The following is a 27,282-nucleotide window of genomic DNA, read 5'->3' as shown; positions in this document are numbered from 1 at the left end:
GCAGCTCTAGGCGCCACAAGTCACGACGCTTGTGTGTTCGTTCAGACAGGCCTGGTGGCCGAGCAGAGAGCTCCCGCCAGTGGACTTGTCACACAGACACACAGTGAGGGGAGGTGTTTCTAGTCTCTTCTTTTCATGTGCTAGTTCTTTTCCTTTGAAGGCTGGCAAATAGCTCAGTTTCTGCACGACTGCGCTCTCTAAGGGGTGATTTTATTGCCACATGTGGGAACCGAGAATCCCTGGCAAGAAATTAGGCATTTGATACACTTCATGGCAATGCTCAGAGCATGACCTTGTGCTGCCTCGTTAAGGTTTTCATATAAAATTGATTCATGGTGGTCATTATACTAGTACCTCTTACTTTACGCCTTATGTTTTTGCACACACCTTATGCTTTTGCACACACCTTATGCTTTTGCACACATCTTAACTAGCCTCCATAAACAATCCTCTGGAGGGGGGCTTTATTTCCCCCATTTTGCGAAAGAGGAACCAGGGCTACGAGGACTTGTCACTCGCCATGGCTCACAAAGCTGTAAGGTGCAGAGCTTTTCACCAGGGCAAGTGTTTATTAAGTGTTTTTAGGCAAACACGATTTCAAATTCATGGGTGAATAGTAAAAATACCAAAGACCTGTCTGTTTTTCATTGACAGGACATATAAAGTCCTGACGTTATTCTCTGCCAGGAATGTTAATGCACTTTCTCTTTGTCAAGGGTCCTCTTTTTGGTTAACGAATGGTTCCTCTTCTGTTCTATTGAACAAGCAGACTTCAACTGTTCTTTGTAAAACCAAGAAAATCACATATTTGACATCTTATATTATTATCATCATTTAAAAAATTTCTGTCCGCTCCATACACTGCCTATATACATGATTGTGTTTACGGGACAGCTGAAAAGATGCTGGTCCTCAGCAGAGCCTGGGGTCCTGTTTGCCACTTGGAGCATCCTTGGGGAGAAGCAAGCCTCTGGTCTGGTTTAGTGCTGCACCACAAAGTTGTTGAGAATATTATTGATACTAAAAAGTAAAGCACTTTGTAAATGTTAAAGTCCTACGCAAATGTAAGAAATTGTTCAATTACTGCCTAGAGTTAAAAGCTAAAGAAAGGATAGTTGCTTGCCTGAAGCAAAGGATTGGTTGAACTTATCTAAATACTGTATTTTTTAAGGAGGAGGAACAGGCCATATAAGAGTGAGAGGAGGGGGAGAGGTTGAGGGACATGCAGGTACCCGAGGAAGACAGAGGGGTGTGAGCACGGTTCCGTGCATCTCAGGAATGGTGCGCAGAGCTGTCTGGGGTTTAGCAAATGATTCTAGCAAATCCTAATTACCCCAGAGGCTTCCTTCAGAAGTGCCACAGAGACACAGGAGGCATGCTTCTCTAACCCATGACACAAAAATGGGTAGTACAGTTAATAACAGATGAGAGAATCGTGACTCAAAATTATTTTCGGTGTTGGAATTTGGGAGGTTTATGAGGCATTTTCACGTAAGAATGGGAGGACTTGTTAAAAAGATCTGAGAAGTCGAGATGCTTGAGAAGCAGAGCAGCTGCTGGCGGACAGCAGAGATGCTGGGCCAGGCCACCCAGGTTCAAGCCCCACTGCTGCCTGTTAGCTGTGACCAGGCTATTTACCCCCGTGCTGTGCCTCGGTTTCCCCGTCCAGTCACAGGGTTGCTGTAGGGATGAAATGAGTTAATATGTGGGCTAGTCAATAGTGCTCCACACCTGGTCACACGCACGCAGGTACAGTTTACCACGGTATGTGGTCCTGGGCTCCCTGAGAGAGTGGCCACCGTTAGGGGAGATTATGGTGGGGAGTGTCCCAGTGCCCCAGCCCCTTCGCCTTCTCAGTGCACTCCAGAGAGCACGTGTGGAGCCGGCTGCAGCCCCCGGCCCCTCCTCCGTGGGGTTTCGCAGGTCTTGGGGGCCATCTCCTTCGGCCTGATCTCACCCGCGGCCTGTTTCACACTCCTGGCATCTCAGTGGGAGGGGGAGGGGCTGCCCTCCCGCACAGGGCGGTGAGGATGGACCGACCTAGAGTCTGATTTTCAGAAATGCTGCGTTGCCATATCTGGAATCGTGTAGGTGGACATTACACAATTGATTGGAAATGTCTGGTCCATACAAGCATTCGGTGAGACCCCGGCAGGCAGAGCAAAGGGCGGGGGCAAAAGCTCCAGGTGGAGCTCGTTAGGCAGGTAAGTCAGCCAAGGTCAGGGGCGCGGAGAGACTAAGAGCCAGAGTCACAGACGCCACGGGGTAGAAGAGAAGGTCTTCTGAGAAGACGGGAAGCAGAGAAAATGATGACTGACAAAGGGCCTGCGGCTGAGGGCCCAGGTCAGGGGAAGGCTGGCAGGTCGGGCGGGGCCCAGGGCCCGGGTCGCTGCCCGGGCCGGGGGTGGGGTCGCGAGCGCGGACTCCGGCCCGCAGGGAGACGGGCCCCTTCTCTGCAGACGATTCGGTCTCAACGGCGTTTATTTAATAAGATTTATCGCGCTCACAAATGGAGAGGCGGCGTGAGCGCGCAAAGCGCAGACCCTCGCGCCCCCCTACCTTCCGTCCACCCCGCCAGCGGCCGCGACGCATGGCCCCCAAGACTCCCCGATCCTGAGAGCCCAGAGCCCCTGGCCTCCTGAGATCCTGAGTCCCCCAGGCCCTTCGAGACCCCAGACTCCCCGAGGCCCCCGGAGCCTTCCGAGCCCCTCTCACCACCCGGACACCCCGAGGCTCCCGAGACCCCTGACCCGGGCCGGGAGGGGATCGCGGCCGGGCTCTGGAGCCGGTGACCGTCGGGGGGAGCACAGACCCCCAGGGAGGCCTCTCAGGACCCTCTCCTTTACGGGGCAGGGACTGAACCTCGAAACCGCTTCCCCCGCGCGGTCTTCCTCCCGCCCTCAGCGCGCCCTCAACCCCACCCCCGGCCCCGTGACCCCTCCTCCGGCCGGGCGGGGGCGCTGTGCGACGCCGAGGCCGTGCGTGTGGGACGCAGGGAGCGCCCGGAAGTGACGCGCAGCTAGCGGAAGTCCCGTCAACCTCGGCGGAAGTTCCTCCTACCCGCCGGCCCTCCCCCCTGCCTCCGGCGGAAGTCAGAGCACCCGTTCCTCGTGGCTGATCGCAGGCATGGCGCACTACAACTTCAAGAAAATCACGGTGGTGCCGTCAGCCAAGGTAGGCGGCCCCGAGGGCTCTTCCGCCCACACTTTTCTGTGCCGGGTCGCGGGAATCGAGGGTCCGGTTTGTAACGCTGGGCTGAGAGGGGTCGCCTCCTCCGCCAGGCCCCCGTCTTAGACCATGTTCTCTCCAGATTAGGGCCTCCGGGTTAGGGGTCCCCAAAGGGTCAGGGTCCTTCCTCAGAGCTTAGGGCTGCCCGGGGTTAGGGTACCTCCTCAGATGTTAGGGTCCTCCCTAGAGAAGAGGGGGAGAGTCAGGGCAAACTTTATGAAGTAGGTAGGTTTTGAACTGTCCCCAAAGGGTTCGTGGATTCTGCCAGATGGAAGAGGGGTCGCGGTCAGAGGCGAGATCGCGGCGTCCCTCCTGGAGCTAACAGTGTTGCCGGCACCTGTCTTCTTGGCTTGTTTGCACTGGGGAATTCATGCAGAAGTCTTTTATATTCTCTGGGAGTCACCTTACATACCGTAGTCACCTTACCTTAGGAAATTGTATATAGGGGGTTTTAGTTTTATCTGTTATTTTATGTACTTTTAAAGCCACAGATACGCAAACTGAAACAGTACGACTGTTTCTCATTAAAAAAATTTTTTTTTCTAATTTATGCTTGAGTTGTCTGGCTACTTATATTTTAGAGGTTCTTTGGTATTTGGAAATTAGGATAACGTGAAGAAAGCATGGGATAAAATTTATTTCTGCAGCCATTTGCTGAGTGTTTCTTAAAGGCCAGGAACTATAAAGATGAGCAAGTTTTATATTGAAGATTTAGTTAGAAAATGTGTTTGTAGTTTAAAATATACTGTATTGTTAAATATTAGTCTTTTAAGATAGTTTCAAATAAGTGGGTGAAAGTAGACGTTTTTGGTGTAACTGTGTCTTACTTTATTTAATTGCAGGACTTTATTGACTTGACATTGTCGAAGACTCAACGAAAGACTCCGACAGTTATCCATAAACATTATCAAATCCATCGCATTAGACATTTTTATATGAGGAAAGTCAAATTTACTCAGCAGAATTACCATGACAGACTCTCACAGATTCTGACGGATTTCCCCAAATTGGATGTAAGTGATTCTGGGAAACATAAGTGATTATGTAAATATGAGCCTTCAGACAGGGTTAAACCAGGTCTGTCTAGAGATAATGAAAGAAAGAGGAAATAATTGACTTGTGAAAGTTTACTCTGAGAGTTAGTGGCAAAACTGGGAACAGAGTACAGGTGTTTTGGTTCCTTAGTATCTTTTTTCCCCCAGTCAAACTCCATCTACGAGGGCCCAGAGCATGCCTCACTCGGGCTTTTTCTGTAACCTCTAGGCTTGTATGGGCCAACCCGAGCTCTGAAAGCTGTGGACTGAATTCAGGAGCTCGAGCTTCTGGCGGCTTGTGTGCTTCCTCTCTTCCCTCGTTCCAAGGCTCCCTTTCCTGTGGCCTCAAGTTGGGCCAGTGGCTTGAAGCCCAGCAGTGTTTGTGATGTTGTTGCTTCATCAGCTAACGACCGTCTGTGTACTTTCTTCACGGGCAAGAAGCAGTCTCGTGGGGAGCCGCCTTCTGCATTGAGCCCCCAAAGTGGAGCTCTGCTGCGTAGAGCAGTTTGCTTGTGTGTTTAGCTGTAGGACGCAAGAGAGGACACTGCCTGTGGAGTCCCTGTGTGGGGCGACACGGTTGCAGGGTTGTTGAGGAGGTGATGGATGTGGGGTCAGCAGTACAGCATGAGAGCCTAAATGTGCCACTGCCCTACAACAGTCCCTGAAGGTGGGTTAAGGCAGTGAGAAGAGATTGGTTTATGTGACAGAAATTGCTGTTATAAAATTCTGGGACTTGATAGGTGCTCAGTGACTACTGGCTGGATGAGGGTGTAGTTTCTTGGGAAAGTGTGGGTACTTCAGGAAGTACCTGGGGATAAAGAAGGCAGTAAGAATGAGATGAAGACACCAGGAAACACCTGATGTGAGCAAACAGAAAATACTTTGATCTAATCAACACCAGATTTTTGTTGTTCTTTGTAAAAAAAAATTTATCTTTTTTATCCTTGGTATCATTTCTTTTTTTTTTTTTAATATACATTAGGGGTTCAAATTTATGAACATTCTATTCCTGTTGGCTTTTTTTTTTCAAACTAAAGTTATCTGAGAACAATTTTCGAGTTAATGGTTGGAGTAGATTATCATTCATTAAACGATTGCTGTGTCTGTTCAGCAGTCATTTTTAAAGCCCCTATCTTGTCTAGTGGGGGGAAGAGGTAGTAAAACATGTGTGTCATACGGTATGGAGACGAGGGAGGGCCGCTAGCTGAGCCCTGAAGGAAGCGAGAGCCGTGCGCTACCTGGGGAATGAGCACTGAGGCACAGAAACAGCAAGTGCAAAGGCCCCGGGTTCCAGAGTGTGGTGTCTTCAGGGAACAGGAAGGTCCAGGAGGCGGGTCAGAGAGGGTGTGGGTGGGGTGAGGCAACTTGTGTAGCGGCCTTTGCAGTGGAGCCTGGGACCGGCCTCGCTGGCCTTGCTGTGACTGACTTTCGAAGGAGGACTGGTCTGTGGGGGTGAGAGCACTAGGTGGGGAGCACGGCTGCCAGGGCACTGGTGGCTCCAGAACTGAGGAGCTGAGAGCGTCTGCCAAGAAGAGGAGCAGAGATGGGCGGATTGTGGGCTTAAGGGAGTTTTAAAACTTTTTTAAAGTTTTGGGGCAATAATAGTGTAAGGTTGATGGAACAGGGAAGAATTTCTCCAGCTCAGTTCTTGAGTGGTGAGGGGCGGGCTCTGGTGCTCAGATGGAGATGGGCCTGGTTGCCCTGCTGACTCCATTTTTCTCTGTGAACTAAACAGTCACTGAACAGGAGAGAGGACTGGGGAGAAGATCCTGGGGGGGTGAGGAAGAGTAAGAGGTGCGATTTGTTTCCCTAGGAAATTATTCTTCAAGTGTTATTCATATATTGGGAGGAGAAACTGCTGGAGCAAAATGACCACTTTGTTTTTCTTGTTATAGGATATTCATCCATTTTATGCTGATTTGATGAACATTCTGTATGACAAGGATCATTACAAGTTGGCTCTAGGACAAATAAATATTGCCAAAAATTTAGTGGACAAGTAAGGTATTTTCTTAATATAATATCTTTTAAGTTACTGTTAAAAGAGAGAAAACTCTTACACATTTCTTTTTATGTCTTTCAGCGTTGCTAAAGATTATGTGCGGCTTATGAAATATGGTGATTCTCTCTACCGCTGCAAGCAGCTGAAACGTGCAGCCCTTGGGCGAATGTGTACTATTATCAAAAGACAGAAGCAGAGTTTGGAATATTTGGAACAAGGTACTTGTTATGCATCAGCAAAAACAGGTTTTAGTGCATTCTGTTAACGTACTTGATCTTTGTCGAGAAGTTATTTTTTAAATGTTTATTTTTGTTTTATTTTAGAGATAAGAGGATCAAATTATTTTTCCCAGCCTAGCCTGTAAGAAATTCTAACAGGTTAGATATTACTGAAAATGCAGCTAGCACTTAACATGCTTACACATTAGTAGCACTATTAAGAAAATTTATGTTTTCCAGTGTAATAGGTAAGGCATGTACGTTATAAATCATGGGGAAGTAATAAAACATATAAAAATAAAGTAACCCATAGTTTTACCTGTTACTGACAATATGGTGCATTTCTTTGTAAAACGTGGTAGCATCAAACTGCTACTCCAGTTTTATTATCTGGTAGTTTTTTTCAGTAGGATGATTTCTTAATTAATGTAGTAGGACTTTTATTGAAACAATTTTTTGCCTTTTTGCATGCATATATTTTTACATTTCAGGTGTTTTTAACTGATTTGGTTTTGGACCCCCCCACCCCTCCCAGCATCTTGCAAATAATCTGTGACAAGATTGTAACACTGGGCTGCTTTAACAGTGCTTCCAGTGAGCCGTTAGGTCATCAGGGTGGCCCACTGGTGTCACTGGAGCAGACGAGCTCCTGAGGGTTTCTCATTACATGGAAGTAGCCTGCTGCCCAGCCAGGAAGTGATGGCACACACACTCGCTCGAAAATGCTCTTTCAAACATCATCTCTCTTACTCAGTTGTCTGGGTTGTGTGGTTTGGGCCCCATCTTGTACCTGTTGGATAGGAATCCATGCTGTCGGGCCTGGGAGCAGGATTCCTGGTACAGCCTGGATGCCCGGTGCCTCCGCAGCTGGTCCCTTCTCTGTTCATTCGTATTCTCTCTGTCACGTACATGATAAACGTTGGAGTGAGGGTAATGTGACCACAGTCCTGGAGTGCGCAGCTAAGTCGAGCAGATCTTCAGCTTTGAGTTTCTTAAGTTTTCTTATGAAATTAAGCACGTTTACTGTAAACTTCTCACAGTGCGTCAGCATCTGTCCCGTCTGCCGACCATTGACCCGAATACAAGGACCCTGCTTCTGTGTGGATACCCAAATGTTGGCAAGTCCAGCTTCATCAATAAGGTTGGTCCGCCTGACGGCGCGGTGATCAAGGACCTGACTGCGTGGGGTGAGGGTGGCTGCAGTCAGTCCTCTAGTTAGCACTGCCCTGGGCCCAAAACATTGTTCCTCCCATCCTCGAGGATCGACCCTGAACCTGGATGGATATTGCAGTTATGGGGACCATTTTAGTTTTGAGTTTTGTGTGTGTCCTACAAATTTCTAAGGGATTTGAGACGTTTAAATACGTTTCTGTTAACACATGGACATGCGTGTCCTGGGAACAGTAGTGCCAGGGAGTCACTGTTGACCGTGCAGACCGTGCCTGTTGAACTGACCTTCTCGGGCTCCAGAGGTGTTTCTCAGGTGATATCACCCGGGTTGCTGTGTCAACTTGCATGTAAATTTTGGTATGTGTAGTGGGAAGTGGTTGCCTTTTACTTAGTGAGTTTATTGTCAGAGCTAAAGGAACTGTTTAAGTAACGCAGCACCTTAGCTGAGCTCAGGGACCTGAATGGAGTAGAAACAGTGTTTAAAGTGTCAGCTCACAACCAGCAACAGCCCAGGTGCCAAAAAAACAATGGTTACATGTGGGGCTCTTTGCTACTAAGAACACTCCTGCAGATCTGTAGGTTTTTGGTTTGTCCACAAGTGGCACTGATACAGTGACAGCTGAGCTCTGCAGTGTCTCAGCCGACCTCTCCAGGGCTTGTGAGCCAGGCCTTGGGGGTGAGACGGGCCGCTTAATTAACTATAAACAACAACAGAAAATTCACTCCTCAGTCTCCTGACCACATTTCCGGAGTTCAGGGACCCCACGTGGCTCACGGGCCTGTGTGAGGTGCAGGTGTCGAGCGTTCCCATCATCACAGGAAGTTCTGCGGGGCGTCGCTGGGGCCAGGATGGGTGAGAGGAGGAGCTGGTTGGTGCCCTGCAGGTGCTGGGCCTTCCTTGCTCCCTGATGCCTGATTCGTACTCCGCCTCTGCGGCCCGGGTCCTGAGGAAGAGGGGCCCGTCTGCCTGCTGAGGTGCTGGCTCCTGTCAGAGTTCAATCATGTGAGGTTGAATCTCGTGGGGTTTTTTTTGTTTTTTTCCTACCGCAGCAGTTAGTCTCGATAACACGTAGGTGCCGCGTTTACTCTGTTGCAGAGGATACACGGTACAGGACTTGTGGTCTGTTTCAGGTGACGAGAGCAGATGTGGATGTCCAGCCCTACGCCTTTACCACCAAGTCTCTGTTTGTTGGGCACATGGATTACAAGTATCTGCGCTGGCAGGTGAGAGCTGTCTAAGCTGGGACAGTCGTGGTCTTGTTCCTGGAGTTTGATTCTGGGGATTCCCACAGACTAGTTAGTGTCTGCCCACGTCCCAGTGCACGCAGGGTCACAGGGAAGGCTGGGGGGTCACCGGGAACGTCCCTGTGGACAAGCTCCGGCAAGCTCAGGGGACGCGGCAGCTCCCAGCAAGCCTTCTGCGCTCGGCTAATGGTGGTGCTTCTGATGGGCCGGTCATCAGAAACCATTTACAAGCGTGACGCAGTTGAATTTAATGTTATGGGAGGTGATGTCATTCCTAGCACGTGGGAGGGGTTATCCCTGTTTTCTGTGTTGTCGTCACTAATGGAAAGAGGGGTCCTTCTCAGGGTCGTTGGCAAGTTCGTTCTTCAGTGAGCTCTGCAGCCCCCTCCCCCGTTTTTCATACTTAATTTGTCCTTTTCCCCCGCTGCCTTCTTTACCGTGGTCAGTTGGGAGCCCTGCATTTTCTTTACCAGCTTTGTCAGGGCTGGTCTGGGTTTGTGAGCGCCCTCGGCCTGTGCTGGGCAAGCAGCTTGTGCAGATGTGGGCTCTGGAGTAACGAGTCTGACCTTAGGTGGTAGATACTCCGGGGATCCTGGACCACCCTCTGGAGGATCGCAACACCATTGAGATGCAGGCCATCACGGCACTGGCTCACCTGCGAGCCGCGGTTCTGTACGTGATGGATTTGTCTGAGCAGTGTGGGCACGGACTCGGGGAGCAGCTGGAGCTCTTCCAGAACATAAGGCCGCTCTTTGTCAACAAGGTGAGTGTGGGGACCAATGTTTCAGTTTGTAACCTGCAGTGTGAAGGTAATAATTTTGTTATTTTTCTTTCTCATTCTAGCCTCTTATCGTTGTAGCAAACAAATGTGACGTGAAGAGAATAGCTGAACTTTCTGAGGACGATCAGGTAAATCACCTTGATGTTTTCAATATTTCCTACTAATTCTGAATCTCGTCTTACACAATCAGAGTTGAAAAGGAATGTTAGCGATGCTAGTCTGGTTTTTGTTTTGCAGTGAGATAATATCCTCACTGATAGAGTCGACGTGACCTTAGGAAAGCCCATTAATGGCAAACGGACCATGACGTTTCCTGGTTCCTGCTCTCTCAGAGGCTGTGGGGCCGGCCGTGCGTGTGGTCGGTACAGCAGCCTTCAGGAGACTGCTTGTTCGGAAGGGGCTGCCTCTCGTGTTGGGGCCTTAAAACGAGCAAAGCACCTCAAGGTTCGCCCCAGCTCCTTGGGCCTGGGCTGCCGGCTGCTCTGGAGCAGCGCTTGCAGTGGAGTGTCTAGTGGGAGGCGTTTCTCGGGTGTTACTGGAGTACCTGCTGCACAGGTTCTGTGGGGAGATGTTGGGGACTGAGTGAGTGAGGGAAAAGGAGTGTCTGCAGACCTTCCAGAACCGTGACCCTGTCATGTCTGCTGTAATTTTCCAAGTGGCAGGTAACGTCGTTAGCCCTAGGTTTTCAAGCTGTTTGACCCTGTATCCATCCCCAGGAGGCATCTCTCAGGACAGATGCTTCGAGAGGCTCTGCACTGGTCCAGTGGTTCTGTCTCGTGGCCCCACCAGCAGTGTTGGCGTTGCTTTTCGGTGGTAATGCATCATAAGTCAGGGCACACCCCGGGCCTCCGCAGTCAGACTCTGGGAGGCCCAGCAGCCCGGTTTGCAAGGCCCCGTTTGGTGGGAGAGACGCTGCGCTTGTCTGGCCTGAGGAGAGGGTCTCTAGGGAGGCTGTGCTCTTGTCTCTGGCTCTCTCTGGTGCTGTTTGGACACTTAATCCTTGGTGAGAACGTGGTGTGTTTAAACAGCCATTCTGGTGTCCCTGGGCACTGCCTTGTACTCTCTAAGTTACTGATGATGTAAACGCTGATGTCAGAGAATTCTCTTTTCTTTGAAAGGATCAGATACTCATTGGATGATCTCAGTTTTTCAGGCTAAGAGCACTGGAGTGTGGAGGGGAGGGCAGGTCAGGAGTGATCGTTGTGCCGGAAGCTCAGCCCTTGGGGTTAGACGCGCCCAAGTCCTGCCCCCACTGCCAGCTGTGATGGAGCTTCAGTGGTGGGAACAGTTGCATCGCTGGGTTGGGAAGCAGGGTTGCGGGTGCTATGAACGCTGGTCAGCGCCGCATGGGGCCTGCCCTTTGTCGGTCAGTGACTCTGATGTCTCTTGAGCTGCAGTGCAGGTTCTGCCCCGTCTTGCACGAGGCACATGGTGGCAGGTGCGGTGTCTTATGCAGGTCATGCTGGTAGGTGGTATGGTTGGTCTTTCCAGGGAGCGGGGGGAGCAGAACTCATTCCTGAGAAGCTTGACTGTCGTGAATTGGCCACCTGTGTCTGAGCGTTGTCACATGGTCAGGCCGGCAGCAAGGTGTCGGGTGGCATTCATGGAGGCACAAATGAAGTCCCTTGTCCTGGGGTCTTGGTGGTTCGTTCGTAGCTGGATTCGTACATGTTGCTGTATCGTTTTCTAAGGAATTATCTTAGGCTGTGGAGGCCAGGTATTTTATAAAAAATAGCATTGAGAATATTCTCTATGAAAATCTGTATCTTAATTTTCTCAAGATTCTCTTCAGAAGGGTAGGTCTCACAGAATGTTCCAGAGAGCCTCTGGTTTGCTTGCTGCAGTCTGATTTGATCCTCCCCGTAATGTATATTTTCTTTTCTTTTTTAAAAAAAATTAATTTATTTTTGGCTGCGTTGGGTCTTCATTGCTGCACGCGGATTTTCTCTAGTGGTGAGTCGGGGCTACTCTTCATTGCGGTGCGTGGGCTTCTGTTGCAGTGACTTCTCTTGTCGTGGAGCACGGGCTCTAGGTGCGCAGGCTTCAGTAGTTGTAGCACGCGGCCCCAGTAGTTGTGGCTCGCGGGCTCTAGAGTGCAGGCTCAGTAGCTGTGGCTCACGGGCTTAGTTGCTCCGCAGCATGTGGGATCTTCCTGGACCAGGGCTCGAACCCGTGTTCCCTGCATTGGCAGGCGGATTCTTAACCACTGCACTACCAGGGAAGTCCTGTATTTTCTTTTCTTTCTTTCTTTTTTTTTTAAAAATTTATTTATTTAATTTGTTTAGTTTTGGCTGTGTTGGATCTTCATTGCTGCGCACGGGCTTTCTCTAGTTGCGATGAGTGGGGGCTACTCTTCGTTGTGGTGTGTGGGCTTCCCACTGCGGTGGCTTCTCTTGTTGCGGAGCACAGGCTCTAGGCGCAAGGGCTTCAGTAGTTGTGGCACACGGGCTCAGTAATTGTGGCTCGCGAGCTCTAGAGCGCAGGCTCAGTAGCTGTGGCTCACGGGCTTAGTTGCTCCGCGGCATGCGGGATCTTCCCGGACCAGGGCTCGAACCCGTGTCCCCTGCATTGGCAGGCGGATTCTTAACCACTGCACCACCAGGGAAGCCCCTGTATTTTCTTAATCACAGCTGAATTTAGGGAAAAATAAATAACTGTTTTGGGGAGATGTCCTTCAAAAGAGTTAAAAAACCACAGATGTGTTAGTTATAATTAGCATTTATAGCACCCATTTGAGGAGAAGTAAGATTTCTTCATGGGGAACTGGGGATAAATGCAGCTCTCATTTGTCCTTTGTATTCCCAGAAAATATTTCTAGATCTTCAGGCTGAAGGGTTTTCTGTGGTGGAGACCAGCACCCTGACGGAGGAAGGGGTTATTAAAGTGAAGACAGAGGTCAGTGCTTCCTCTCAAGCAGGGTTGATCCCTTTCCTTGACAGGAATGTTTCTCTCTGGGTGTTAACAACCCTGAGCGCTAGTAGCTCCGCCTGAGAGATGAATCCTGGGGCCCCCACCCGCCCAGTGAACATGGGGGGATGTGAAGAGATGCTCACACTCCCAGCACAGGTCATTTTCACTTAGTCCTGCTGCCTCAGGGTTCTTCCTCGGGCTGGGCCTGACCCTGACCCGGGAAGGAAGAGAGAGGTCCCCTCCGCACCCGGCCCACCCTCCCCCGTCCCGGAGCGTGAGGTCTGCCCCAGGGCAGTTACTTGGACCTTGGGGGTCCCAGCACTCAGCCATCAGATGCTGCCTCTGAGGGAAAAGCGTAGCAGGTTCCAAACCTGGGGACCGTTCTCTGGTTATGGGGGCTTTGGTTCTTGGTTCCTTCCAGAAGGCAACATGAGGCTGTGCCAGGTGCCCTGTGACCTGGTGCCACGTTTTCTCACCTTCTTAGGCTTGTGACAGGCTTTTGGCTCATCGAGTTGAAACCAAAATGAAAGGAAATAAAGTGAATGAGGTGCTGAACAGACTGCATTTGGCTGTTCCCAGCAGAAGAGATGACAAGGTAAAGCCGCCTGCGGAGGCCCTTGAGGCAGGGGGTTGCGTGGCTGGCGGGGACCCGCGCGCCTGCCTCCCCGCTAGTGGATTTCCCGGGTGTTGTCACATCTTCCTCAGAATGAAGGTTATGCCATGTATGTCAGGAAGAATCGAAGCGGTGAGAGGAGGAGCATGAAGAGCCAGGTTAAACCTGCTCCCCCACCAGAGGCTGTTACTGTAACTCTCGGCTTGTCTATTTGTCCAGAAACATTTTGGCATATAAGCTTTTTTAAAAAAACTTTAAACACGGGAATATATTTTCTTTCAAGTTTTTCATTTTCTTGCTATTAAAAACTAGTGCTCAAGGTTACGTTTTCCTACATAGGTCTCTGTTTTTAATTGCAAATATATCTGTAGAGTGAATTTTAAGGCATGGCATCGAAAATGTCATTGTCCTCCAACAATGCCTTGCAGGTTTATACTCCTGAAGGTTTGAGAATGCACACTTCCTGTTGTGTCAGTGTGACGGACTAAAGATACTTCCATTGTTGTGATGAGTTTCTTTTCTTTTTTTTTTTTGCTGTGCTGCACAGCTTGTGGGATCTCAGTTCCCCAACCGGCGATTGAACCCAGGACCATGTCAGTGAAAGCCCAGAATCCTAACCACTAGCCCACCTGGGAATTCCCACTTTTTATTTATTTATTTTAATGTTTCTTATGTATTTATTCATTCAACACTAATTTTTGGTAGCTAGTCTAGGCATTAACAATACAGGTAAAGATCACTGTCAGTGACGTTGTTAATGATTTTTATCATATTTGTTCTCAAAAAGTTACACCAGTTTTCAGTTTTTTTCCCCAAAATAAAGTGGAAATTACCTTATAAGAAGTGATATTTCTACACTGTAGTTTCAGGCAGTCACACTGAGTGATTATTCAACATGATTGTTTTCAGTTAGTGAACGACATGTGGAACAGGATGTGTATCTTGGTATTGACATACTTATTTGCTTTTTCACTTCTTTAGGTTATCTCTTACTGATTTGTAATTTTTGTATTAAGGAAATCAGACTCCTGTATGTTCTGTAGATTTGTTTTCTTTTTGTCAAAGGTATTTTTTCTTCTGTATTCTGATGGTTCAATTTTTAAATTTTACCTTTTTTTTAATAGAAGTCTTCATTTAATTGTGGTTTTATCTTGTTCATGGGAAGCAGGTGGTGGTCTTCACCCAGCTCATCGTTTATCTCAGGACTGATGGCTGGATGATGTGTCTTCCCATCGTATTCCCTTCTGTACTTGGGCTTATGTCTGAATTTCTCCTGTTCATTCATCTGCTTTATTTCTCCTGTATTGCTTTCTTCATCCATACTTTTTCTTGATTCTCTTACCGTTTGTTTTTTCTAAATAAACTTTAGAATCGGCTTACGGAGCCTTCCCAGCTTCCTTGCCCAGACTGGCCCTGCACCTTCCCCTCTCCCCCAGATCATCTTGGTTTTTAGTTGGTGTGGGTGTGGTTTTGTGTTTCCCATGCAGATGGAGAATTTGCTTGTAGTTTTTCATCTTTGTGTTTTGATTTAGCAAGGCATTTCATTTAGGTATTGCCACTCATGTCTTCTCAGGGGCGGCCCCCATTCATCCCTGAAGGAGTCATGGCACGCAGAAAGAGAATGGAGCTCAGGGAGCCGAAGAGGAGGCGGGTAGGTGACGGGAGCGCCCATGGGCCTGCACTGGAGAGCATGTGCGGGGCAGGGCTTTGGAGCATAAACCCCCTGGGGCCTGGACACCCTCCTGGGTAGAGGTGCCAGGTCCGCCAGTGGCAGAAACAGCTTTCCCACCAGAAATGGGCGCTGAGCCTCAGGTGCTGAAAGGATTGGCTCTTCGGTTGGAGAAGGGGTGATTCCACATGGAAGGGAGGGGGGCCCAGCAGTTCTGGTTCTGAAGGTCAAATAGCACTGATGAAAACTGTTTTCATTGCAGGAACGGGACATTGAGCTGGAAATGGGAGATGATTATATTCTGGATCTTCAAAGTAAGGGCTCAAATGTGATAGTTGTTTTCAGATGCCAGTTGTGTGAAAAATGTGAAAGTGCATTAATGGGTGCAAGTCTTGCAGCATTTTGTTAATTTAATTTCTTGAAGGCGAGAGGTTGCATACTGCCAGGACTCTGAGATTTCTTCCTTCCAGGTAGTTTTCTGTGAGTGATCATTTCTGTAACTTTCCTAGCATATAAGTGTTGGACCAGGCTGGTATTGTTGATAATCTGTTGTTCATGCCTTTGGACACTTTGAGCCTGAGGTACTGATGGGTCTTGGGATGTGCTTGGAGCAATCCTTTGGTCGAGCATGTTACATTTCTTACCTAGTGTTGAACACAAGTGCTCTGTTGTCTTCACAGGTGTAGGACTTGCGTAAGTGGTGGCTCGTTTGGGGCACACGGTAGTTGATGTTAAAAACAACTATAAACTTTTTGTTCTTTGACCTTTAGAGTACTGGGATATAATGAATTCATCTGAGAAACATGATAAGATACCTGAGATCTGGGAAGGCCATAACATAGCCGACTATATTGATCCTGACATCATGCAGGTTTGTGTCACTAGTTAAATTATTTGACTTTTATTCCTCTTTAACACGACCACCGAAAGACACGCACACAACTTTCCACTCACCTCTGTCCGTGGCCCTCGTTCCTTCTACGCCCACCAAGACCCCGGGGCCCCTGCCTCCTGGGGCCCTGCACACGCAGCACCATGTCCCTGCACCGGGTGCTGGTGCAGACCCTCCCCTTCCTCCCAGACCTCCTGCCCGAGCTCCTTGTGCTGGTCTCAGGGGCGGCCTCACTTCATAAGGGAGTCCCCGGGGCGTGGACGCCCTTGTCGCCACCCCATGCGGGCCCCTGTGGCTGCAGGTGCTGCTTGCTCCCCGCCTGACCCCTTGTCTTCCCCAAGTTCTGCCCCGGCACACGCAGTTGCCTCCTGTTTCAGTCCTCTCCTTGTTTGCTGTTTCTTAACATATGAGTGTCCACAGAAAACAAAAACTTCTTAGACCCTGTGTTCTCCTTTAGTTGCTATCCTTTCTCTCCTGAGTCAAGTTTTTTTTTTTAAATGTGTTAAAGTGTACAGTTAAGTAGCATCTAGTACCTTCATGGTGTTGTGCAACCACCACCTCTGTGTAGTTCCAGAACCTTTTCATCATCCCCAAAGTAACTCCCAGTACTTGATAAGTAATCACTTCCTAGTCTCCCCTCCCCCTAGCCTCAGGCAACCACAAATCTCTTTTCTGTCTCTCTAGATTTGCCTGTTTTGTATATTTTATATAAATGGAGTCTTACAATATGTTGATCATATTCCACTTAGCATAATATTTTCAAGGTTTGCCCATGTTGTAGCATGTGCCAGAGCTTTCGTTCCTTTTTATTGCTTAGTGATAGTCTATTTTATATGTGTAGCACATTTTGTTTATCCATTCATCCGTTGATGGACATAGGGTTGTTTCCACCGTTCGGGTATTGTGATTAGTGCTACTATGAACATTGATGGATATGTATTGAGTGCCTGTTTTCAACACTTTTGGGCAGATTCCTAGGAGTAGAGTTACTGGGTCATAAGATAATTTTATGTTTCACTTTTTGAGGAACTGCCAGCCAAGTTTTAAAAAAAATATTTTATAAAATATTTGCAATGTATGTTCCTTGTTTCCCTTGTTATTCTCTCCTCAGTTCTCAAATGGCATCCTTGATTTATATTTCATGTCTTAATCTCTTCAGTTGTGTCTCTTGCTTTGTCTCTTACTCTGTGACATCCTGTTTCCGTAGTCTGGGCTCAGATGGCCTGACCTGGCCTTCCCGTCCAACCTCCCTCCCTATGCCTTTTCACGCTAGTACTGATGGGGGTACCTCTGACTCGGGTTCCTGTCGAGGTTTATTCGTTATATGTATTTAAAAATTTTATTAACTGTATGGCCAACGAGCTTGTGTTTGGGACAGCTTTGGGATGGATACACGGGCTGTCGTGGTCCAAGGCCAGTTCAGATTGATGTTCTCAGTTCTTCAAGAATGGAGGGTCTTTCATGTACCTGCTGGGAGCGAGGGGAACATTTTACATGTTTTAGCCTCAGAGGTGGGAGTGGTTGTTTCTAAAGAAGGAAAAGAAGTGGTACAGAATAGTCTGCGGCTGTCAGCTTAGTCTTTGTGCTCATCTCCGCACGGAGCCTGTTTGCGGGGAGGTGAGCCCTGGCACAGAGGGCGAGGCCCACGTGAGTCTGGACCCGGGTGTTCATTATACCCCGAAAGGCTTAGGGGAAACCTGGTTTCTATAAAGATTGTTACACTTGTTTATGAGTTTTTCATTGTTGGCTTTGTTTAATTATGACTTTTTTAAAAGAAATTGGAAGAATTAGAAAAAGAAGAAGAGCTAAGAACAGCTGCTGGAGTGTATGACAGTGAATCTGAAACTGAAGATGAAGAAATGGTGGAAATCCAACAGCTGGCAAAACAGATTAGGGAAAAAAAGAAGTTGAAGATTCTGCAGTCTAGAGAGAAGGACACACAGGGACCCAGGATGCCTCGGACAGCCAAGAAGGCAAGTGTCGTGTCGTGTCCAAGAGCGTCACCTATTTCTTTGTGTACTGGAGTCTTGTATGGTCCATGCTAAACATGCTTCACTTTGTTGGTATAAGTTGACTTTTGAGGTTGGGTGAGTGTTGATCTTTCATATTCTGAGTATTATACCCCTTCTTGGTGACTTTCACTGTTGGATTCAACCCCTTTGTAGCTGTACAAATGAAGATTGTGAGTTACGCATAAATTTGTAGATGTAAAGTCATCAATTAACACATTCTTTAATTCTTTATTAGGAGTCATCTTTTACAATTTACAGAAAAACTAACCCAATCTAACTTAGGGCCAAAGGTGATTTAACTGGGCCCTGTGACTGGTTAGGACGGGGAAGTTCACACTGAGGCACAAGTGGATCAGATAGTGTCAGGGTCCTTCCAGTTCTCAGGTCCGTCTTCTTAGCATCTTCCTCCTGCTCCGTGCTCTTGTCCGGAGGCACAGCTCCCCAGGGAAAGAGGATGGTGTGCGGGGCAGAGTGAGATGGGACAGGAGAGAAAATGTCGGATGCTAGGCACCTCTCCATGGAGGATATTCATGTGTTCGAAATACTGTTCCTGTGTGGTGGCGAATGACTGTCTCTTGACAGACGTGGCCATCGCTGTGTCCCCACCATCGTGGGGCTCCGTGTGCTTGGGAGGAGGTGCTGGCCTCTGGGGTCTGCATGTGGGAATCCCCGGGGAGCTGAGCGGAATCCAGGGGCAACACATACGTTGTCCTGCTCAGAAAAATTGTCCAGGAAATGTTAATTTTCATGTTATTTAATGAGTTGTCCAAAAACATACACATGAGCCCAAGTAAAAGAATTTCTAAAATAAGTGTATCATGGATCATTGTAAAAGGTACGGTTTCCCTTGAAATTTTTTTTTAAACATTTTATCAAACTAATTTTGCTTAAAACAATGTCCGTTTCTGCCTTCAGGTTCAGCGGAAGGTTTTGGAGGATGAGATGCGCAGTCTCGGTGTCGACATGGACAACAAAGACAACGTGAGTGCAGACGGCCTCAGAGCCATGGGTGGGGCGGCGCCGTCCTGGGAACCAGGGCAGGAATGGGTTACAGAGGAGTTAGCACTGCCGGGGTTTGTGCTGAGAATTATGTTGTTGTGTGCAGTTTTTAGGACTTGAGCTGCAACTTTGATTTTGGTGACTGATGTCTTCACGTAGAGCTTCAGTTTAGACACCAGGTAAACGTGAGGTGGTCTTGAGTTTCTTGGCGTGAGAGGAACGTAGGCTGTAAATAGCTCAAAGCTGTTCCTTGGAGCCCAGAGGTTAGAAGGCATTTCAGATACCTTTTTCAGGATCCCAGTTTTTCTTGCTTGATGAATTACTCTGGAGAATGCACATCTTTGTGTGAAAGAACGTCTTCATGTTCTGGATTGTTTTCTCAAAACAGATTCCAAGAAGTGGAATTGCCGAAACAAAGGATGACATTGTGTTAGACTAATTCGGATTTTGATCAGCAGTGCGTGAGCACCCCATCCTGCTCACATGGGGTGTTATTTTAATGTTCACATATGGCTTCTGACTTTGGATTGTTTATCAGGTGCTGGGCTCTAGGGTGCCTGCCTCTCACATCATTGTGTCATCTTATTTCAAAACAGTAACATGAGCGGGCGCCACGGGCCGGGGTGCCAAGCTGCTGGCTTGCAGAGCTGGATCTCAGCACCCGCAAGGCTGAGCTTTCAGGCGGCCGTCACTGTGTTCAGGCGGATGATCCCGGAAGGGAGGCATGAAGGAGAGACAGCACTTTACATAAATTGTGCTGCTAACGTGGCTGAACAGGCAGCTCTAAGTAAAGTTTTTTAAATGGAGTTAAAATCAGCTCTGTAACTTAAAGCAGCTGTGAAAGTGAAAAAGAGTATTTGGGACTTCCCTGGTGGCGCAGTGGTTAAGAATCCACCTGCCGATGCAGGGGACACAGGTTCGAGCTCTGGTCCAGGAAGATCCCTCATGCTGCAGAGCAACTAAGCCCGTGCGCCACAACTACTGAGCCTGCGCTCTAGAGCCCGCGAGCCACAACTACTGAAGCCCACGCGCCCAGAGCCCGTGCTCCGCAACAAGAGAAGCCACCGTAATTGAAAAGCCCGCGCACCACAACGAAGAGTAGCCCCAGCTCACGGCAACTAGAGAAAGCCTGCACGCAGCCACAAAGACCCAACACAGCCAAAAACAAAAAACAAAAAACTATTTGACCAATAATTAATGTGAAGTTAACTGTGTATTTTAAATGTATTTAACTTATTTGACGATGGTTCTAAAAACCCCTCCATGTGCCTTCTCTCCTCGTTGGAATAACTTCATGTTTGTCACTAAGGCTGGGACCCTGAGGCACTGAAGTTTGCTTTCTGTGTGTTTCAGGCCCATTATATGGTCCAGGCCAGAAGGTCTCGGAGCGTCACAAGGAAAAGGAAGCGGGAAGACTCTGTTCCGCCCACGTCTGTGGCCCGGAGTCGCAGTTGCTCTCGGACCCCACGTGATGTTTCTGGTCTCCGCGACGTCAAGGTTGGTCCTTTCAAGGTGTAATTAATAAAATGGTAGCTTCTACTGTTGATCAAACGAGGGCTCAGGGCAAACACTTGGAGCTGCAAGAACTGCGGGGTGGGGATGGGGGAGTGGGCGTTGGCTGTGTGCTGCACCCCGAGAGGCGGGCTTGGGCCTGGCACAGCCGGGTGTCCCTGGACCTTTGCCCTCGGTGCATGTGTTTCTTGTTGGGGTGGACAGAGCAGGGTGCGATAATAGCACCACGTCCTGAGCCTCTGTCCTAGCTGCTCAGGGCTGTGCTAGGAAACAGTCCTGCTCAGAACCTGGACATGGGGCCTTCACCCACCACAGGCCCATGTGGGGAGCCAGCCCAGAGAGAGCTGTTTGGGAGTCTTTTGGGAAAGACACTTTGGATGTATACAGTCTCTTTTGCTGAAACTTCTTTTTTTTAAATAAACACAAAAATGGTTAGTTTTAGCATTTTGAAAATTCAGATGAGAAAGTTTGTATATAAGCTTACAAGCAGTCTCCCTTTTGGGAGCCCGAGTTTCCCATTCCACCACGCCGTCTCCATCTGGTAGTCTGGATTTAACACCAGCATTGACACTTGTCAGTCAGATGTGAGTAGTTTCATGGGCCGGAATCGCAGTGTCCCCGTGTGTCTGAGAGGAAGTCCAGGTCTGAGTGTATCTGGTCCCTGTAGGTACGAGACTTGTCTGGGTAGTTTCCATCTTGCAGATACTGGTTGAGCTCCTGCAGGTACTGTGGTGGATCCATGGGAACATGGTATGAGTGAGACTCACCAGGGTTTCTCTTCACAGCACAGACCCGGACCGTTCAGACAGAGTGTTAACAGGTAATGGAAATTTGCTTGGAAATTAGGTTTTCCACAGCTGACGTGTTTTTCTTCTGCTTTATAGATGGTGAAGAAAGCCAAGACCATGATGAAGAACGCTCAGAAGAAGATGAATCGCTTGGGGAGGAAAGGGGAGGCAGACAGACATGTGTTTGACATGAAACCCAAGCACCTGCTCTCGGGAAAGAGGAAAGCTGGTAAAAAGGACAGGAGATAGTGTCCATCGCAGCTGAAGCGCTTTGGCTCGACTTCTTCTTGGTTTTACAGAATTGGAGTCGTGATCTGTAAACTGAACATGACAATGGAATAACTCAAGCACTTGTTGCTTTGCTGAAAGCTGTGGTTACCCGATAATTGTCCAGGTGTGGGGGATTTTTATCGCTGCATAATATTACAGATATTTTGAGCAGGCAGTGGTTTCTCATTTATGGAGTTTTGGTGGCTTCAGACTTGCAGGGCTGGAAGGATATATTTATGTGACTACGTTGTTTCTGATGGAGAAAAATCTTACTCTCTTGTGCAATAGGGAACTTTGGTTTCACTGCATGGGAAGAGTCCTTAGCTGGTGAAAGCTTACAGATGTCAGGATGCCAGGACTAAGTTATCTTCTAGTCCTTTTGTACAATGTACTGTTGTAGTCTGTCTTCAACTATTTTATCCAAAATAAACTTCCAAAAGAAAGCAGTTTTATTTAGTTGGTTTTGTTTTTGTTTTTTTAGTTACAGATCACTCAGTTTGGGCAGATGAAAAGGGAAAAGAAAGTAAATGGCAATTCTTTTTTGTTTTCAAAGCAAAAAATACTTTTTAGTGGAACAGAATGTTGCCTAAGTTACTACAGCAATTAAATGTGGGCATCTGCTCCTTGTGTCCACTGCTGAAAATTAATTTATTTTGAGTAGAAATCATTGTGAGGAACATGCCCAGTAAAATGTAGAACATTTTAGAATATTAAGTGCTTAAAACATCACTTCTCAACCACAAAACTGCCATGGCCACCGCTTTGTGTGCAGTTTCAAGCATCCCCTCTGCTGACTCACGGCATTTCTAAGTGCACCTGTGTGGGAGTCTTCCAGTGTCATGCAGTGTGATTCAAGGTGTGTTTGAAAGTTGCATTACATTTTGGGGATCCAAAGTAAAATTTTCATTTATGCTGAGAAAGATTATGTAAAGAGAAACCCATTGAGTGTCAGGTGAGAGGGAGTAGGAAGCACCGGAGTCCCTCTCCTCCCAGGTTACAGTGGCTCTGGCAGAATCTCTGCTGTAACTATTGAATATTTGGGACTCCAGAGTCTTTAAAGGCTCACCTCTTCCAGGGAAAGGCTCTGCGGTAAACCAGTTTGTCAGTTTTAGCCCCTGTGGCTGGCTTAGCAACTGCCTGACCTCCCACCCCAAACCCTGTGGCAGTCACTGTACCTGCATTTCTGGAGGTGCTTGTGGGATTCAGATTGGGCCCTAAGGGCCTTGTTCTCAAAATATTAGGATTTTGTTTTGATTGACAGTTGCTGCTTATGATGGCAGAGGTGTAAGACAGAGATGGATCCCCATCAGCTGAATTTGAAGGGTCAGTGCCTGTTTCTTTTTCCCTTGCATTTTTCCTTTTTTACCCCTTTGGAGAGCTAGAGATGTGAGGATTAGGACTTAAGAAAGCACTGCTGGCTGGCTCAGGGGAATTTAGAAAGTCAGCATGTCTGTGTCCAGGGAAAGACACACAGTCGGAAAGGAAGTGAGAGAATTGAAGACCTCGGGTGGTACAGATACTCAACAACAACTAAAAATTCACATACAAAGAAATAGGAAAGTGTGGTCCATTAAAGGAAAAAACTGAGAAACTGTCCCTCAGGAAGACATGACAGACTTACTAGACACTGCCTTAAAGATGCTCAAGGAGCTAAAGGAAGACGTGGACAAAGTTAGAAAAAACAATGAACAAACCAGGAATATCAATAAAGAGAATAAAGTTTTATAGATGGCTCCCTCTGCTCTGTACCTGTTGTCAGTGGTTTGTCCAGGAACTAACAGTCTAAGACGCCACTGCCCATATGGCAACCACTAGCCACTGTAGCTACCCAGTAACTGGTTACATGTGTCTTTTAGCCTAAAAGTTCCTACTAAAGAACTAGAAACAATATAAAAATGCATTTTGAAGCTCTATGTCATTTACCACTTAAGCTACCATAGGCAGGTTGACCTATTACTGTATTGAAGTTTTAACAAACTAGACAACAGTATCAAAATGTGGTAATTTAGTTTTGTTTTTATTTTTCAATAAAGTTACTATCAGCTACACAGTCTTGCCTGAAATTAACTGTTCAGGGTTAACAAATGGATTTTTCTATTGAATTTATAAAACATTTAGCTTTGTAAGAAACAAATTTTTATCTTTTTCTTCATTACTAATACACAGCATTCAAAGATAACAAAGCTGTCTTAAGATTTCAAATCTGAGAAGTCTATGGCAAGAGTTTAAAGAAGTACATTAGTCAAAGTGTACTTTAAATATGAATACACACATATTCCATAACCCAAATCTATTTAACATGAACGTTAGCCTTTCTTTTTGATAATTTTCCCCCTACAACACGGCCTGACTCAGCAGAACAGTGGTTCTCAACTGTGGGTGACGCTGTCCTGGAGGAGACATTCGGCATCTGGTGTCATTGGGGCTGCCATGGGGGGAGGGGTGCCAACAGCATTTTTTTATGTAGAACCTGGGGATGCTGCTAAATCCTACAACACAAAGGATGAGCCCCCAAAAGAATTATCCAACCCAAACATCAGCAGTGCCAAGGTTAAAATACCCTGTTGTAGAGTATGACCCAACTGACCCAAGCTCCATTTTATAAATAGCCTGTCTGTTCCCAGTAACTCTGAAAACCACAGGCTTTGCTAATCAGCAACGATTATTTAAATGACTTAACCTAGCCAATGTCATTACCAAAAACAATGTTTGACTTTAAGTATCAAAATACTTCCAGAATGATTAAAATTAACAATGACAGAAATCAGGATATATACCATTTAATTCCCTTGAACCTGTTCTATATTAATCTCAATCTGAAAAGTTAATTTGAACTGTTTTGAAGTAGATAAGCAAATAGTTTTCCATTGCACATTTTTCTGGACTATGATAAAAATTTAAAGATATGTCAAGCACCTGGCAAACAGCAAAGTGCTCTACAAGTCTTCTGAAAATGTTTTTCACAATATATAAAAAAATGAAGAACTTCACTTATTTGTTCAAATTTGTCATAACCATGTGTTTAGATAGGTTAAGTTTATTTGCTCTTTTTATAATAATCTCATAAATATTTTTTATAAATTGCAGTTAACATATATGGGTTATATGACACAAATCAAGAATTCTTTTCCACACAAATTCTGGTTGTAAAGTATCAGTATTTCCAATGAGAGTTCTAATGGGGAACCATGTTTTTAAAAAATTCATCTTAAGTTTACTAAGTAGAGAAATTCTTTAGTACTTTAGTAATCATTCATCTCCACATCTACATTCTGTGTATTTTCTCATGGTCAACAAACTGATTCAAATGATTTAAGTTATCCCACCACCTAAAGAGAAAAGTATCTGCAATAATTTGAAACCACGGAGTTATCTTAATTTCACCATGGGCTGCCTTTTCCAGAAGTTCTTCTAGTTCTTCCTTTGATACGTAACAATAGCTTTTAATCTCATTGGGATCTGGATTCAAGGTCACGTTCTTCTTCACAAACAAAATGTAATCAATTTCATGTTCTCCCCAGATACCATCAGATTGAGCCTTGTAATGAATTCGTGTTAGATAATTAATTTCTTCTGGAGGAACCTAGGACAAAAAACCAAAAACCTCCAAAATACCAACAATAAAGTAATCTAAATCAACCCACTTCATTTCAGTAATACCTTGAACAACAGAACTAGTTTTATAATGACAACTTTTGAAACATTAGTCTCCTATTAATATATGGAAATAGTATTAAATAATATTAAATAGTTTCAAGTATCTGACACTTTTCCCATAGGACCAAAAACAGAAATAGATTTATTGAAAAATCCTGTATTAAAGAAAAAAAGAAAAGCAGTCACTCTAACTAGAAGTGTGCCATTCTGCCTCACATCTTAATATTAACTTACGGGAGAAAAAAATTTACCATTTTAACTAAATGAGAGATTATTTATTCGTGTATTATTAAAAGGGGACAATTCCAGGAAAAGAAGATTATTTCAATTCACCCAATCAGATCTGTAGTTCACAAGAAAATATTCATCTTTGATCTGATCAATTATAAAACAGTCAACTTTATAAACTGGTTAACAGATCAATCCATTTTGGTACTGAGTTAAATATCAACAAGTATTATGAAATCAAAATTTAACCTTTATCCAATGGGCTTTCTTGGGCTAAAAAAGCAAGAGATTTACAAAGCAGAAGGCTACACCTAAATTTAATGTTTTACTAAAAATTGTTTCAATGTGTTCTAGATTTCAGCTAGTATGGCTGCTTACCTCTTCCATGGGAATTCCCAATTCGGCCTTTAAACGCCTCTGTGCTGCTCGCCTTACTCCAATTGCATTGTTTTCTTCAAGCTCTCGTGGATTATTTAAGGGATGACTACAGCAAGTATTCGTAAAACAACCTGGAACATGTTAATATAGATGTGCATTAACTCTTCTTCAAAGCAGGTCTGAAAGATTAAGAAAACTTTAAATTTTAAAAGTAACAAAAACAAAATGATTCTTGAGGATTTCTAAATCTGTTATAATGAGCTATCAGCAACCATTTTGTGAAAGACACTTGTGTAGATAAGTTTTTAAGAACGCCTTCTTAAGCAAAGCAATCATAACGCGTATTAGATACAATTTAGAAAGTTACATATGAATCTACACATACTTAGCAGTTTTTATCCTTTATTAGGATAAACCTTACGTCTTATTAGGTTGCATCCGCCATATAAGTTTTTTGTATGAAGAATATAAAACTAAGTCATTCACAAGATTTCTTTTTTGACCTTGGCTACCAGAAGTTCCACGTGAAAATCAAACTAAATACAGTCGCCAACAAAACACTACACAAAGCACACTAACCTGGAAAGGTAATTTTAGCGTCTGATCTCTGCTGCAGCAGGAGCTTATTTTCAGTGTTGAATAAGAAAACGCTAAAAGCTCGATGCAATAATCCTGAAAGCAAAAGAAATACGATGAATTGAGTTTTAAGAGGCCAGTTACTTGCCTGTCGCTTTGGGGTCCGAAGGAAGCGGGGCTCCCGCCCGGGAACCCGACCCGCCCGCCGCCCCCGCGGGCACCTCTCTCGATGTTCTCGTTCAGATGGCAGTTCTTCTTGGTCTCCGCCCCGATCCTCCGGTCGTTCTCGTCGATGAGGATGCACATCTCCGCCAAGAGCTGCACTTGCCGCTCGTCCAGCTCGTCAGTGCTCACCTCGGGCATCGCGGCCCAGCCTGCGCGCCGACCCGGGGACCTGGCGGGGGAGGTGGGGACCCGGGGGTTGGAGGCTGAGCCCGCCGCCCCGCGCCCCTCCCTCCGCCCGCCCCGCCACCTCCCCCGCGCCGTCCTCCCGGCCTGCGCCCACCCAGCCCGGCGGCGACCCCACGCGCTTCTCGCGCCGCATAGACCTCCGCCCTCTGGCTTCTCCCCAAAACAGTTAAGAGGAAAAAGCACTCTGAGCTCACAGGACACGACCAACAGGCAGTGGGCCCGCCCCTCAGCGCGCCGAGCCCGACGCCGAGCCCTGGACTCCAGCCCGCCTCCCCTCAGAGACCCAGCATCCTTACCTCAGAAGACGACAAGCAGCGAGACGACACTCCGCCGCGCGCGTCTCCTGCAGGCCTAGCTCCCAAGCACAGCGCCCGCCCCCGGACCGAGCCCCGCCTCCCACCGCCGCGCGCCCAATCGCCCGCGCCCGCTCCAGAACGCGCCACATGGCCGCTGGCCAATGGCGCGCCGGCCGCGCCTCACGTCACGGTCGCGCGGTGGCGCCACTCCCGGAGCGCGAGGGGTCTCCTCCCAGGGCTGTAGGCCGTAGAGCCGCCCTCAGGCCGAAGCGCAGGTGCTTTCGGCGTCCTCCCTGTGCCGCTGAGTTGGGGGGGGGGCTCCTCGACTGCGGAGCTACCTGACGGAGTGAGCTAGGAGAGAAGGGGGCCGGGAGAGCACCGCCCACCAGTCAC

General features: G+C 47.1%; 2 protein-coding genes across 6 annotated transcripts; one reads left to right on the top strand and one right to left on the bottom strand.

Moving 5' to 3' along the window:
- Positions 1 to 3,069: 3,069 nt before the first annotated feature.
- On the top strand, positions 3,070 to 21,789 carry GTPBP4 (GTP binding protein 4). Its single transcript, XM_061181681.1, has 17 exons — positions 3,070 to 3,174; positions 4,071 to 4,241; positions 6,158 to 6,261; positions 6,346 to 6,482; positions 7,523 to 7,623; positions 8,784 to 8,876; positions 9,469 to 9,660; positions 9,741 to 9,806; positions 12,484 to 12,573; positions 13,073 to 13,183; positions 14,775 to 14,852; positions 15,133 to 15,184; positions 15,641 to 15,741; positions 17,538 to 17,735; positions 18,690 to 18,755; positions 20,127 to 20,270; positions 21,170 to 21,789. Exons 1-17 carry the CDS (start codon positions 3,127 to 3,129, stop codon positions 21,320 to 21,322), a joined length of 1,905 nt encoding a protein of 634 aa, XP_061037664.1. The 5' UTR covers positions 3,070 to 3,126; the 3' UTR covers positions 21,323 to 21,789.
- Positions 21,790 to 23,365: 1,576 nt separating this feature from the next.
- Positions 23,366 to 27,247, bottom strand: IDI1 (isopentenyl-diphosphate delta isomerase 1). Of its 5 annotated transcripts, none has more exons than XM_061181678.1 (5): positions 27,074 to 27,247; positions 26,404 to 26,576; positions 26,186 to 26,278; positions 25,607 to 25,737; positions 23,366 to 24,926 (listed from the first exon to the last, which is right to left on the bottom strand). In XM_061181678.1, the coding sequence occupies exons 2-5, from the start codon at positions 26,543 to 26,545 to the stop codon at positions 24,609 to 24,611; spliced, it is 684 nt and encodes a 227-aa protein (XP_061037661.1). In that variant the 5' UTR covers positions 26,546 to 26,576; positions 27,074 to 27,247; the 3' UTR covers positions 23,366 to 24,608. The 5 variants fall into 5 exon arrangements, with proteins under 5 accessions (XP_061037661.1, XP_061037658.1, XP_061037662.1 ...); XM_061181675.1 differs by lacking the exon at positions 27,074 to 27,247 and adding an exon at positions 26,890 to 27,066; XM_061181679.1 differs by lacking the exon at positions 27,074 to 27,247 and adding an exon at positions 26,788 to 26,808.
- Between the last annotated feature and the right edge of the window lie 35 nt (positions 27,248 to 27,282).

Source organism: Eubalaena glacialis, chromosome 2, assembly GCF_028564815.1.
Source record: "Eubalaena glacialis isolate mEubGla1 chromosome 2, mEubGla1.1.hap2.+ XY, whole genome shotgun sequence".
Classification (NCBI taxonomy): Eukaryota; Metazoa; Chordata; class Mammalia; order Artiodactyla; family Balaenidae; genus Eubalaena; species Eubalaena glacialis.
Note: the sequence above shows the minus strand (reverse complement) of the source record. Positions and strands in the feature narration are given on the sequence as shown.

Excerpts from the sequence above, each read along its gene's own strand:
- GTPBP4 (XM_061181681.1), top strand. The coding sequence starts at position 3,127 with ATGGCGCACTACAACTTCAAGAAAATCACGGTGGTGCCGTCAGCCAAG. Across the intron at positions 7,624-8,783 it reads AGTCCAGCTTCATCAATAAG|GTGACGAGAGCAGATGTGGA; the intron begins GTTGGTCCGCCT and ends GGTCTGTTTCAG. Across the intron at positions 18,756-20,126 it reads ACATGGACAACAAAGACAAC|GCCCATTATATGGTCCAGGC; the intron begins GTGAGTGCAGAC and ends TGTGTGTTTCAG.
- IDI1 (XM_061181675.1), bottom strand. The coding sequence starts at position 27,038 with ATGTGGCGCGTTCTGGAGCGGGCGCGGGCGATTGGGCGCGCGGCGGTG. Across the intron at positions 26,279-26,403 it reads GAACGAGAACATCGAGAGAG|GATTATTGCATCGAGCTTTT; the intron begins GTGCCCGCGGGG and ends TTTTGCTTTCAG. Across the intron at positions 25,738-26,185 it reads CGCTAAAATTACCTTTCCAG|GTTGTTTTACGAATACTTGC; the intron begins GTTAGTGTGCTT and ends AACATGTTCCAG.